This window comes from Trichechus manatus, unplaced genomic scaffold (assembly GCF_000243295.1).
Source record: "Trichechus manatus latirostris isolate Lorelei unplaced genomic scaffold, TriManLat1.0 scaffold00039, whole genome shotgun sequence".
Lineage (NCBI taxonomy): Eukaryota > Metazoa > Chordata > Mammalia > Sirenia > Trichechidae > Trichechus > Trichechus manatus.
The window spans coordinates 15,172,857-15,186,525 of record NW_004443975.1 but is presented as its reverse complement, the minus strand read 5'-3'; the positions used below and the strand labels follow the sequence as shown (position 1 = coordinate 15,186,525).

Sequence of the window (13,669 nt, the reverse complement as noted above, 5' to 3'; positions counted from 1 at the left end):
GATAAATAAGTAAGACCGAAGAAGAAGAATTGACGCCTTTGAATTGTAGTGTTGGCGAAGAATATGGCGTATACCACGGCTGCCAAAAGAATGAACAAATCTGTCTTGGAAGAAATACAGCCAGAATGCTCCTTAGAAGCAAGGATGGCGAGGCTATGTCTCACATACTTTAGACATGTTATCAGTAGGGACCAGTCCCTGGAGAAGGACATCATGCTTGGTAGAGGGTCAGCGAACAAGAGGAAGACCCTCAAGGAGGTGGATTGACACAGTGGCTGCAACAGTGGGCTCAAGCACAGCAACATTTCTGTGGATGGCGCAGGATCAGGCACTGTTTCGTTCTGTTGTACTAGGGTCAATATGAGTCAGAACCAACTCGATGGCCCCTCACAACAACTGTCTAGAAAGTGATTCCCCTTTCCTCCCGCTCTCATCCCTGGTAACCATCAAAGTATGTTGCTTTCTATATACATACCTCTTCTTGATTTTTTTATGAGGCCATACAATATTGGTCCCTTTGTGATGGACTCATTTCACTCAGCATAATGTCCTCCAGATTCATTCACGTTCTCAGATGTTTCGCAGACTCCTCCTCATTCTTTACAGTTGTGTTGTATTCCGTTGTATGTACGCACCACAGTTTGCTTATCCATTCATCCACTGATGGGCGCTTAGGTGGTTTCCATCTTTTTGCTATTGTGAGTAATGCTGCAGTGAACACAGGCGTGCATATGTCTGTTCATGTCGTTGCTATTAGATCTCTAGGGTGTATGTCTAGGAGTGGAATCGCTGGAGCATGAGGTATTTCTCTTTCTAGCTTTTTGAGGAAGCGCCATACCATTTCCCATAGCGGTTGTACCATTTTACAGTCCCACCAGCAGTGTATAGGAGTTCCAATCTCCTACCACCTCACCAGTATTTGTCTTGACAAGTGGTTCTTAATGCAGTAGGGAAGGGCAGGCAGTGGCTCTGCGTGGAACAGAGGTCCCCACACTTGGCTGCCCATGGAATCACCAAGGGCTTCACAAGTACTGATGCCTGGGTCCCAGGGGCAACCTGGGCAAAAGGCTCTTCTTCAGCCTCCAGGTGACTGAGGGTGCAGCCATGTTGAGAGCTCTGGCCGAGGGCTTCCTCAGAGACCAGATCAGCAGGAGCTATGAGCCTGGACACGAGGAGGCTGTTGGTTCTTCTGGCCTGTGGGCTTGGGACGTAACCTCTGGGCATCATTTTCTGACCTTAGAGGTGCAGGGCTTACTAAAGGTAAGCAAAGATTCCTTGCAGTCCTAAAGTTGTCTAATTCCTTTTGCCTCTTCCTTCTCTCTCTGGTGTGAAGAAAGACCGTTAGTCACAGATGCCTCCCAGATTCTTTCTGACATAACCACCTTGCTGGTTTTTTTTTTTTTTTTAAAGCAAACATATATTGCACATATTATGTTCCAGGCTCTTTTGTAAGTTAACTCATTTAATCCTCCTAATAATCCCATGAGGTCCATTTCTCAAGATTTCCTTTACCATGCTTTTTCTGGTTTATCACTGGCCATGAATGAATAAGCTTTTGGTTAGAGACCCTGGAGAACTGAATTAGGGGCAAGGATTTCACCACTTAATTGTGTTTATTATAAATCACCAACCTCACAATATGTGGTATTTTAGATCAAGGAAGACATGAAAATTTTCTTTGGTAGTAGTACATGGGTATTCCATTAAGGAGTTCCTGGGTGGTGCAAACAGTTAAAGTGCTCAGTTGCTAACCAAAAGGCTAGGGGTTTGAGTCTGCCAAGACGTGCCTCAGAAGAAAGGCCTGGCAATCTGCTTTTGAAAAATCAGCCATTGAAAACCCTATGGAGCACAGTTCCCTGACACACATGGGGTTACTATGAGTCAAAGTATTCCCTTTGAGCAAGTATGATCATGTGAGCACACACGTTTATAAATCGCAAAATAGGAGCAGTCATTTTCTTTACAAAGCTACGCAAGAGGGGAGTCCATCAAATATAGATGCTAAGGTTGAGATGGAAGAATGGAGGTGGGTAGGAGTCGTCTGGGGACCCCCACACACAGACGCCGTTCTCTTGATGCCCCTCGGATCGCTGTGACTCACAGCCTGGACCAGGGTGCTGACCAGCAGCCCAGAGCAGCACAGGCCGCTGCCTTTGGGGAGTGTGCCAGCAGCCGCCTCTCCTGGACTCTGCCTGGCGGGGTGGGACCCCTCATGGTCTTATTCAAGACAGAGCCCTGAGGGAAGATGAGGCTCTGGTACAGCGTCCACTAGGCACTGAGATTCTTGCGCTCTAACTCCCCTGAGGGTGTGTCGAATCCGCGAGTACGCGTCAGAGAGAAACAGCCGCATCTCAAGGTCGCTTTGTCTCATTTTTATCACCTGATCCTGGTGTTCCTAAAAATAGGTACAGGCAGTCCCCAGGTTACAGATGCGATCCGTTCCTAACGGTGTCTTTTAAGTCCAATTTGTAGGTAAGTCGAAACAGTTTGCCTACGGTTCTCATTTAGCCTTACAGCTATACTTTAGTGCAAGAAAAGGCTCCAAGCCTTTTCCAAGATTTAAAAGCTGCACGAGCAGCTAGCGAAGGTGATTGTGATGAAGAATTTGTTGTGAGTAGGGGTTGGTTCAGTCGTTTCAAAGTGAGGGCACATTTACGTAACAGTAAAGGGCAAGTGGGAGTTGTCCATAAGTCAGAAGTCCGTAATGGTGGACTTACTGTCGTCTGCAGGAATGGAAGCCAGCTTTGCAGAAAACCTTTCCTTCTGCCAGGATTTTCTAGCTCCACGTATCGTAAACAGAAGCTTCCTCCTGGTACATTTTGATGCAATTAGGGTTACAGAGATGCATCTTCTGCGATTCTGTAGAACATAGAGCAGCCATTGTGTGACGGGAGGATACTTGTACTTTAAGAATGAGATACATTGCGTCTCTGAATGGTGTTGCACAAACATGGGGCCATGAGAAAGCCCCAACGGAGTCTGAAACCAGATTGCAGAGATGGGGAAAGCTTCTTACTGACTCAAGAAACTTTTTCAGATAAAGTTAAATTTTTCTGATTATAATATTAACTAGTTTTTAAAAAAAGTAACATATCTACGTACAGTTTGAAAAATACGGGAAAGTATAAAGAAAGGAATAAAAATCCCTCACTATCCTACTACCAAAAGGTAGCTTATGATAACATTTTGTTGTGTTTCTAAGATTGCTTATATTGTATATATACATACGTTGTTGTACACATTTTTGATTTTTAAAAATATTGTGATACAAGAAGTATTTATAATATTTACACTATTTTAATTACACTATAGTTAATACGATTATAATAAATATAATTGATATAATTTAATGTTATAATTATTATAGATTATATATAAATATAGACAATTTGCTATTGAACCATTTTTAATTGGACAATTCAGTGGCATTAATGACGGTGACGATGTGGTACAACCATCCCTACTGTCTATTTCTAAAACATTTTCATCATCTGAAACAGAAGCCGTACGGATTAACTAGTGACTCCCCATTCCACTCCCCTCCCCAGCTGGTGGTGACTTCCAGTCTATTTTTTGTCTGTACGCGTTCACTTATTCTAGATACGTCATGTAAGTGGAGTCATGTAGTATTTGTCTTTTCGTGTCTGCCTTATTTCACTTAGCATAATGCTTTCAAGGTTCGCTCATGTCGTAGCATGCATCAGAACTTTATTTCTCTTTATGGCTGAATAATATTCTGTTGTATGGCGATAGCACATTTTGTTTATCCATTCCTCTGTTGATGGACACTTGGGGTGTTTCCACCTTTTGGCTATTAGGAATAATGCTTCAGTGAAAATTGGTATACAAGTATCTGTTTGAGTCCCTGCTTTCAGTTCTTTTGGGTCTATACCTAGGAGTGGAATTGCTGGGTCATATGTCAATTCTAGGAGTCCCTGGGTGGCACAAACGGTTTAGCACTGGGCTACCAAATGAAAGGTTGGTGGTTCAGACCCATCCAGAGCTGCCTCAGAAGAAAGGCCTGGCAATCTACTTCTGAAAAGTCACAGCCATGAAAACCCTATGGAGCAAAGTCTCAGAGAAGAAACTAGTCTGCAGGACTAATAGCTTACATGAGCCATGGCTTCATCTACCCTGAGACCAGAAGAACTAGATGGTGCCCAGCTACCACTACCGACCATTCTGATCAGGGCCACAAAAGATGGGCCCTGACAGAATGGGAGAAAAATGCAGACCAGAACTCAAATTCTTAAAAAGTCCAGACTTACTGGGCCAGTTGAGACTAGAGGACTCCCTGAGCCTATAGCCCTGAGATACTCTTTAAACCTTGAAACTATCCCCTGAGGTCACCTTTTATCAAAATAACAGATTCGTACGCAAAGGATATTCCCCGTGACTATGATGCTCCATTAAAAAACTGTCTATATGAGACCAAAAGGTCAACAGTTTCTCTAAAGCAAAGATGAGAAGATAAGGGGGCAGGGAAGCTAGAGTACTGGAAACGGCACAACCAGAACGAAATTAAAGAGAATGTTGACACATTGTGAAAAATGTAACTAATGTCACTGAACAATTTGTGTAGAAATTGTTAAATGGGAACCTAATTTGCTGTGTAAATTTTCACCGAAAATACAATAAAATATTATTAAAACAACAACAACAAAACCCCTGTGGAGCACAGTTCTACTTCCACACACATGGGGTTGACAGGAGTTGGCATAGAATTGACTAGATCAGCAGCTGGTTTTATTTTGTTTTTATGGTAATTCTATGTTTGACTTTTTGAGGAGCCATCAAACTGTTTTCCATGGTAGCTGCACCATTTTACATTCCCACCAGCAATGGTTGTGGGTTCCGATTTCTCCACATCTTTGCCAATACTTATTTTCTTTATTTTTTTACGGTAGCCATTCGAGGGGTAAAGTGGTATCTCATGTAGTTATATACGTAATTCTGAACTTCAGTGCTTTCACTTAGTTGTATATGGCACACACATCTCTGTCATTACAAATTCTTTCTACAGTTGGATCCCTTTGCAACATCATTTCAGTGGCTCCATGTTAGTCCATTATATGATGGTGCAATGATTTAGTCAACCATTCTTTTATTAGTGGCTATTTAGGGTGTTCTCCATTTTCCCTTAAGTGAATAATAAACAATGTTGTAAAACCATCTTTGTCTACATTTCTAAATTTATTCTTAAAAAAGCCGTTGCTGTCGAATCGATTCCAACTCATAGTGACCCTATAGGACAGAGTAGTTGTTATTAGGTGCCATCAAGTCGGTTCCGACTCACAGGGACCCTGTGTACCACAGAACGAAACACTGCCCTGTCCTGCACCATCCTCAGAATCCTTGTTATGCTTGAGCCCATTGTTGCAGCCACTGTGTCAGTCCATCTCATTGAGGTTCTTCCTCTTTTTCACTGACCCTCTACTTTACCAAGCACGATGTCCTTCTCCAGGGACTGATCCCTCCTGACAACACGTCCAGAGTATGTAAGACTTAATCTCGCCATCCTTCCTTCTAAGGAGCATTCTAGTTGTAGGACAGAGTAGAACTGCCCAATAGGGTTTCCAAGGAGTGGCTTGTGGATTCGAACTGCCCACTTTTTGGTTAGCAGCGGCTCTCTGTCTATATATATATATATATATATATATATATATGTAGCCAAATTGCTTTCTATAAACCTTGTACTAATTTATATGCCTGCAAGCTAAGCATGAGAGTGCACTTTTCATTGCACTCTAGCCAGCGTTGATGCCTAGAATGACTAATTTGCTAAGTGAAAAGTAGTGTCTCCTTTAATTTGGTAATTCTTTGTTTATAGCATCCTGCCTTAGTCTCTGATGGAAATGTATCCATTTAATGGAGTTTTACTTCAGCTGGGAAACTTATTTCCTGCAAGTTCATGCCATTGCCCAAGATTCTGGAACATTTCCTCTTGCAACAAATGTTTACTGAGGGCTTACTGGGTGCTAATGTCTGAGACAGATTACCCAAGTGAACCCGCTGTGTCTGCCTGAAAGGGTCTCAGGACCAAGCAGGACGAAAGCATGAGTCCACAGAGGGTTGCAGAGCCGGCGAATGCTAAGATAAGGTAACCACACTCACAGAGCCCACGGGAAAGGGGCATCAGCGCAGGCTATGTGTGTGCCGGGGGAGGTGCTTTGAGGGCTTGCTTGATACCAACTGGATCCAATTGTGGAAAGAATAACATGGGGCTTCTTCATAGGGCAAGCAGTTGAATTTTGGCATAAAACATTAAGGAATATCGATGTCCTTGTATATCTTAAAAATAAAAAAAAAAACTTTGGATTGAGATAATTTAACAAATCTGCTTAGACTACAATGATTTTTTAAATGCTTTATTGGGATTATAATGTTTCCTGTAAAAAAAGCAAGAAAGGAAATAGAAGAAAATAAAAAATTTATTATAAAAAGACAAATAACACTGCTTAAATCTTGGTGAAGAACATTCCAGATATATTGCTATAAAGGTATATATATTAAAAAAACCAAACCCCTTGCCGTCAAGTCAATTCTGGCTCATAGCAACCCCATAGGACAGAGTAGAACTGCCCCATGGGGTTTCCAAGGAGCGGCTGTTGGATTCAAACTGCCAACCTTTTTGGTTAGCAGCTGTAGCTCGCCGCAGCTCTTAACCAGTGTGCCACAGGGCTCCATAAAGGTATACACAGGCGTATGTATGGATTGTTTTTACATAAATGAAATAATCCTATCTATCTATCTAATCTTTATCTGTATGTACGTAATGTGCATTTTTCAGTCAGCAACATCTTGAGCATTATTCAGTGTCAGTAAATACAGATTCACGTCTTCCTTTTAAACGCTCACAGGGTAATTCACTGTATAAATGTCCCAGAATGTAGTTAGCCTGTCTCTAATAGATGGCTTTCCATTTTACTCTAACCATGTAGGGTCATTGATACCAAACTCGAAAAATTGCTAAGAATTTCAAAGCAGAACAATTCCATTTGTTTATTCACTTATTCATTACCTCCTTTTAACCCAAAAGAGTGTAAAATTGCTTCTAACAATTGTGTATACAGAATAAACAGACAAGTAGCAATGAGAAAATTGGGATCAGGGGAAGGGGAGGCACCAATGTTGTGACTGAGATTAGGGGGTGAAAGGGCTAGCTAGCTTGGTGGTCCCAGAGGCTGTATTACAGTCAATCAGATTTGAATTTCTGATCTGATCTGTGCTCTCCAAGATAATTCCATTTCTAGCCCCGTTACAGCTTTTCTGAGGCTATTCGGGCTTTGGTTGCCTGCCTTTCATCTGACATTCAAGTTTTCTTCTCCTTCTGTGGGCTGGTTGGTATTTAAGAGATCATCTTGGCATATGTGTGTGTGTGGAGCGAGAGACAGAGAGAGAATCTCCTCTGCTAGTTATACTTTAAGCTTTGTACGTTTAATTTTTTGCTTGGCAAATGCATGTATGGATCCTGGCGAAGGTCTCAAATTAACCAGCATCCTCCTCTCACTTCCTTTAAGTTCTGTGCGCTCCACAACATTCCTCCCACCCCTAAAGCCCTTATTGCACTTCTTTCTCTGGGTGCTGCTTGTGATGGGAAGCCATCTAGTCTTCATGTCAAGTTTACAGGATGAGTGCAAACTCATAGAAAATCTCAGGATTATTCCACAGAACTGAACCCATTATCCATAGTACTTCTCCCTCCCTCCTTGCCTTTCTCTCTTCCTTTTCTTATTTTTCCACCTCAAAAACCTCCATGGCTTTACCCTTTCACTTTAAGTAAAAGTCATTGTCATTAGCTATGGTCAAGTCAACCCCTGACTCATAGAGACTCCCTTGTGACCTATAGGGCTTTCGTTGGCTGACTTTTGAAGTAGATTTCCAGGCCTTTCGTCCTAGTCTATCATAGTCTGGAAGCGCCACTGATATTTGTTCAGCATCAAAGCAACACAGAAGCCTCCACTGACAGACAGGTGGGGGCTGTGCACGAGGTCTACTGGCCAGGAATCGAACCTGGGTCTCCCACATGGAAGGTGAAAATTCTGTGCTGAACCCCGGTCGTTGTTGTGTGCTGTCAAGTCCATTCGGACTCATAGGAACCCTCTAGGACAGGGTAGAACTGCCCCAGAGGGAGTCCTAGACTGGAATCTGTACGGGAGCACATCCCCAGGCGGTTTCTCTCCTTTTGTCAGGCTGTAGAGAGACTGCCAACAGGGGGAGCAGTAAACTCTTGGAGCTGTGTCTGTTTGGGGAAGACAGTGGGGAACACACTTGCCAAATAGTGTATTTCACTAGGTTATGTATGTCTGAAAAAGAAAAACACCACCAAACCCATTGCTGTCAAGTCAATTTTGACTCATAGCGACCTTATAGGACAGAGTAGAACTGGGTTTCCAAGGAGCGGCTGGTGGCTTTGAACGGCTGACCTTTTGGTTAGATGCCGTAGCTCTTAACCACTGTGCCACCTAGTAGAAAGTAAATGGAGAATTTAATTTTATACATTAACAATTTAGATACATTTTTTTCCAATAGTTTAAAATTATTTTTCTCTGGTAATTGAATTAATAATGACATGTAAACTTGGCATTATTTTACCGAAAATAATGCATTACATCCAAATGCTGACATGGTCAGATTAGGGTGAGTGACATCCTTCTTTTCTCTATTTCCCATATTTTTTTATTTTGTAATTTTTAATGAAAAAGGGGAATAAGATGAACCAAAAATAATATATTTTAAAAGCCAAGCCTTGTCCCCTTGCATATACATTCATCCAAAAATATATATCCAATAAGCAACATCCTGATAAATGGAGAACAGATGGAAGTTGTCAAGAATTTCATTTTACTTGGATCCACAATCAACGCCCAGGGAAGCAGCAGTGAAGAAATCAAATGACTATTGCAATGGGCAAATCTGCTGCAAAAGACCTCTTTAAAGTGTTAAAAAGCAAAGATGTCACTTGGAGGACTAAGGTGTGCCTGACACGAGCCATAGTGTTTTCAGTTGCCTCATATGCATGTGAAAGCTGGACGATGAATAGGGAAGACTGAAGAGGAATTGACGCCTTTGAATTACGGTGTTGGCGAAGAATATTGAATATGCCATGGACTGCCAAAAGAACGAGCAAATCTGTCTTAGAAGAAGTACAGGCAGAATGCTTCTTAGAGGCAAGGATGGTGCGACTACATCTCACGTACTTTGGACATGTTATCAGGAGGGATCAGTCCCGGGAGAAGGAGAACATGCTTGGTAAAATAGAGGGGCAGTGAAAAAGAGGAAGACCCTCAACGAGATGGATTGACACAGTGGCTGCAACAATGGGCTCCAGCATGAGAACAATTGTGAGGATGGCGCAGGACCAGGCAGTGTTTTGTTCTGTTGTACGCAGGGTCACTGTGAGTCAGAATCGACTTGATGGCACCTAACAACAACGACAAAAATATTCTGATCCATTTCATACTTAACTAAGAATCCTTCTCATCTTTCAAATGCAAATTTAATTTAGATAAATATGGAGTGATTAATATTTTAGGAGGTAATTAGAGCTGGAAGGAGCCCTGGTGGCATAGTGGGTAAGTGTTGGGCTGCTAACTGAAAGGTTCACAGTTCGAACCCAGCAACCACTCTGTGGGAGAACGATGTGGCAATCAGTTTCTGTAAAGATTACAGCCTTGGAAACTCTGTGGGGCAGTTCTACTCTGTCCTATAGGACGGCTATGAGTTGGAATCGACTCGATTGCAATGGGTTAATTAAAGCTGGCATTTTTGGTGGGGGAGCTACAGGAAGTTCTTACGAATCAAGACAATTTGCTATTGTAAACTGGGTACTGTGTCTAATCCTTTAAAAGCAGATTACTTAAATCTGCCTTACTGAACTAGAATCCTAATTGAACTTTTCAGACCTCCCTGCTTTATATAATAGTCGTGATGTAACACTTCCACAGATAATGTAGCTTTGAAATATTAAATTCATCACGGCTTCTAAAAGGAAATTGAACGAAGGTGAATTGAGAGCACGGGTTTCAGCTCTGAGCTGCCTGATGGGCTTCCATTCCTGTGACCGCAGCGCCCTCGTGTGGTGAAATGCGTCCAACACTACATCACCTGGTCATAACCCATCAGAGATCAGTCCCTCCTTGGGGTTAGCCAAGTGCTATGGTTGTCCAGCGCTTTTACTGTTTGAACCAAACCAAAACCAAACCTGTTGCCATAGAGGCGATTCCGAAGCATAGCGACCATATAGGGCAGAATATAACTGCCCCACAGGGTTTCCTGTTTGAACAGAGCTTGTAATAAATCTTGCTAGGATATGGTATTTCCATTTGTTACACGCTGTGTCCTCACTTTTTACAAGGGTTACGTAGTTCAGGTTCATTGGTCAATGGTTGTTTGGAATGTGAAATTTATTTCCACACAGATTATCGTTGTTAGGCGTCGTGGAATCGATTTTCGACTCATAGCAATCCCATGTGACAAAATAGAACTGCCCTATAGGGTTTTCTAGGCTGTAATCTTTATGGGGGTAGATCGCCAGGTCTTTCTCCTGCACCACTGGGTGTGTTTGAACCTCTGAGGTGAAGGCTAACAGCAAGTACTCAACCATTGCCCCATACAGAAAAGGTTTGGCAAGTGATGGCTGGGCCCCAGGGCATCCACAGAGCCCTCCTCACCTGTGAGATTCCAACTTTAAAAATCAGCAGATCTCAGCAGAGACAGCCATGGGCACCTCCAGGGTAAAGAATGACAGTAGCTTTCTTATTAGCAAGAGAGACCTGTGACTTTATAGAGCTCTCCATAACCGTTCTCATTTATATCATTTCATATTTTGTATCATATCATAGTAATTACAAATAATTGTAGCAATTGTATTACATATAGTCTACATATGGAGGTTATGTAGATTATGTAATATACACAATTCTTTTCATAAAATGCATAATAGTAATCATAGTAATTATAACAATTATAGTAACTATAGTACAGATAACCTACATAACCTCCATATGGGACAGAGGAGAACTGCCCCATAGGGTTTCCAAGGAGCTCTGCCAAACGGCCGGCCTTTTCATTGGCAGTACACTCTCTCTCTCTAAAACAGTATATGGTTGAAAGCTGGGTGGTTAAAAGCCCTGCCTTCAGAATCAAAAAGGTTTTCAAATCTAGTTACCCTACATTCTCCTAGTGTGACCCCAGGAAAATTTTGTAATCTTTCTCGAGGCCTCTGTTTCTTCATTTTAAACGGGATCATAATAGTTTACCTACGTCAAAACTGTGAGGATTGATCGAACCAGAGGCAAACATTGGCCGTGCTCGTAGCTGGAGGTGGGAAGGAGCGGCCAGTGAAGGCCGGGACCCTGTGGCAGGCAGTCTGTGTGTGGAGGTAGATGTGCTGACTGTGTGAACCTTGTAACTGACTTCCCTTGGGTGACGTCTTGCTCATCAAAGAACTCCCAGATTTTAAGTTGGTTCCTGTTGTAGTTTAGCTATAAGGGAAGAGTGGGCCTGTCCTGAAAACTACATTCCTCCTTGTGTATCAATAAATTGGCTATCTAGTTAATTTATTAGTTAGTTAATTTATGATTCTCATGGCAAACTGTCTGCTTAGAGAAGATCCATTCTTGCTGTGCTGACAGAGAGGTGGACCCTGGTCTCACCAACATGCTGCCTCCCTCTGGGTCCCGTGGGGGGATCCTTCTTGGCATCCTGTTACGCTGCTTTCCTCTGCTGGTTCTATAGTTAGTCCCAGCTGAAGAGTAAGCCGCTGTAAGGACAAATGAAGTCTGGATTCAAGAGGAAAATTTCTCTTTTCTCCTAGGATACCTGGGATGCACTCCTAATTGGCAATGTGGAACTGAAAAAGGTTATGGCTTGCCCCAGGTAAGGAATCTTTCCAGACGAAACCACTGGGGTGCAGTGTGCCCTTTAAACCCACTGCCACCGAGTCAGAGTCCAACTCATAGCCCTTTGGGTCTTAGCAAAGAACCAGCGCCTCAGCCTTGGTTATTACTTGACAGGTGCATCCTGACCACTGTGGACCCAGACACTGGAGTCATAGACCGGAAGGGGCCCCTGGAGACCCTGAGGAGGTGAGACACTGAGTGTCCAGCGTGTTTTCCATAGTATCACCGTCCTGGAACTACCTGTGGGTTTAGTGCTGTGTCTGAGCCTTGCGTTAAGTGGGTATGGCCTGTCTGTTGGGGACCATCTTCCACTCTGCCTTCCTGGTGTTTGTGTCCCTCGGTTAATGCAGGTGGGTCCTTGTTGCTTCCTCTTTCTCCCTGGATGGACCTTCTAGTACTTTTCAGAAATCTCTGATGGTATAATACTATGTTTTTAAATCCTGATATCTCTGTGTATCGATTTTTAGTAACATTTACGTGTGCTTTTCCAAATTAAGACCTCAAATGCTTTAATTATTTTTATTGCCAGGTCAAATTTCTTTATTAGAACCAATATCAAGTAATAGGAGAGTAATTGAATCGTATGTATAACATACACAATATATATTGTGTATATAATAATAATACTTGTATAATGAAGTATTAGGAAAAAGTGGAATGTAATGAGTTACCAGAGATTGTTTATGCAGGAGCTTCTGTTATGCCAGTGTTTTTGTTTTGTTTTGTTATTTAAAGGATTTTGGCTGAGATTTTAGTTCTCAGCATAGACGTATTTTTAAACCTAAGTCACCGTTTTTGCGCGCTGTGTTCTGTTGTTCCCTTCTTTTGTGTGTTGTTTGCTTGCTGCCAGTAGGTGTAGATGAGGGAAGAGGCTTTCAGGGTTATTTCTTGAGCCCTTCAGATTTACAATTCTATCTGGATTTTGGGTTTTTAAGATGCAGTGACATTACTAAATTTTTTTTTCTTCAGGCAAGCCTGTTTTTTTAAAAAAATAACTTCAGCAATAGTTCAGATCTACATGCCAACTGCACCATTGTCTGAATTTTTGTCCACCAAAGAACCCCAGCTTTGGGCTTATATCCTTGGAGGAGATTGACATCATCACGTTTTGATGCATTAAATAGAGACTTTGGAGAAGTCAGGGCATTTTGAGAGTCCATGAGCATTTAGTTCAATGAATGGTAAAGTTGAAGGTACACACATAAAGTATTTATTTTCAGTAACACATATAAGTATTAATTTTAAGTAATGCATATACATGTTTTTCATATTGCTTCAAACTGCAGCCATGGAAAAACTGTTTAGACCCTCAGGATTCTTCCAGAAAAGCCAGGATTATTTGCAGTTTGACTTCTCTGTCCCACAGACTTCCCTGCCAACATTTTAGAAAAACCTTGCTTCTTATTTTTAAAGAACCTGAGTGTGGAAGATGTGAATCTTGTTAAGGGAGCATGAATCGATTTCCTTTCTGTGCCTAATGATGAATTTTTGCTTCTTTCAGCTACCGCCTGTGTGATCCCTCTGAGAGGCATATATACAAGTCGTCCCCACTTTTTGGGAGCTATTATTTGGTGGAGAAACTCGGAAGCCTGAAAGTTGGTGACCCCGTGTATCGGATGGTATAGTGACAGATCCCCTAGGGTGACAGGGCAAAAGGTCAGCTTTGCTTCTGGAACACAGTGTTTTGAAAGCTACTGGCACATTTTCTTGTGTTGAGATGTTTTTATGTTTTGGTGGTTTTACACTTAGGGGAGTAAGCAGTTTGT

At 42.1% G+C, this 13,669-nt stretch overlaps 1 protein-coding gene across 1 annotated transcript in view; it reads left to right on the top strand.

Moving 5' to 3' along the window:
- The window catches only part of LOC101345364 (mitochondrial amidoxime reducing component 2), a 35,067-nt gene extending 21,398 nt beyond the window's left edge, over positions 1 to 13,669 (top strand). The window contains exons 4-6 of the mRNA XM_023730873.1: positions 11,819 to 11,880; positions 12,018 to 12,089; positions 13,405 to 13,669. Coding sequence (XP_023586641.1) covers positions 11,819 to 11,880; positions 12,018 to 12,089; positions 13,405 to 13,528 — 258 coding nt within the window. The 3' untranslated portion in view covers positions 13,529 to 13,669. The remainder of the gene's footprint in view (positions 1 to 11,818; positions 11,881 to 12,017; positions 12,090 to 13,404) is intronic.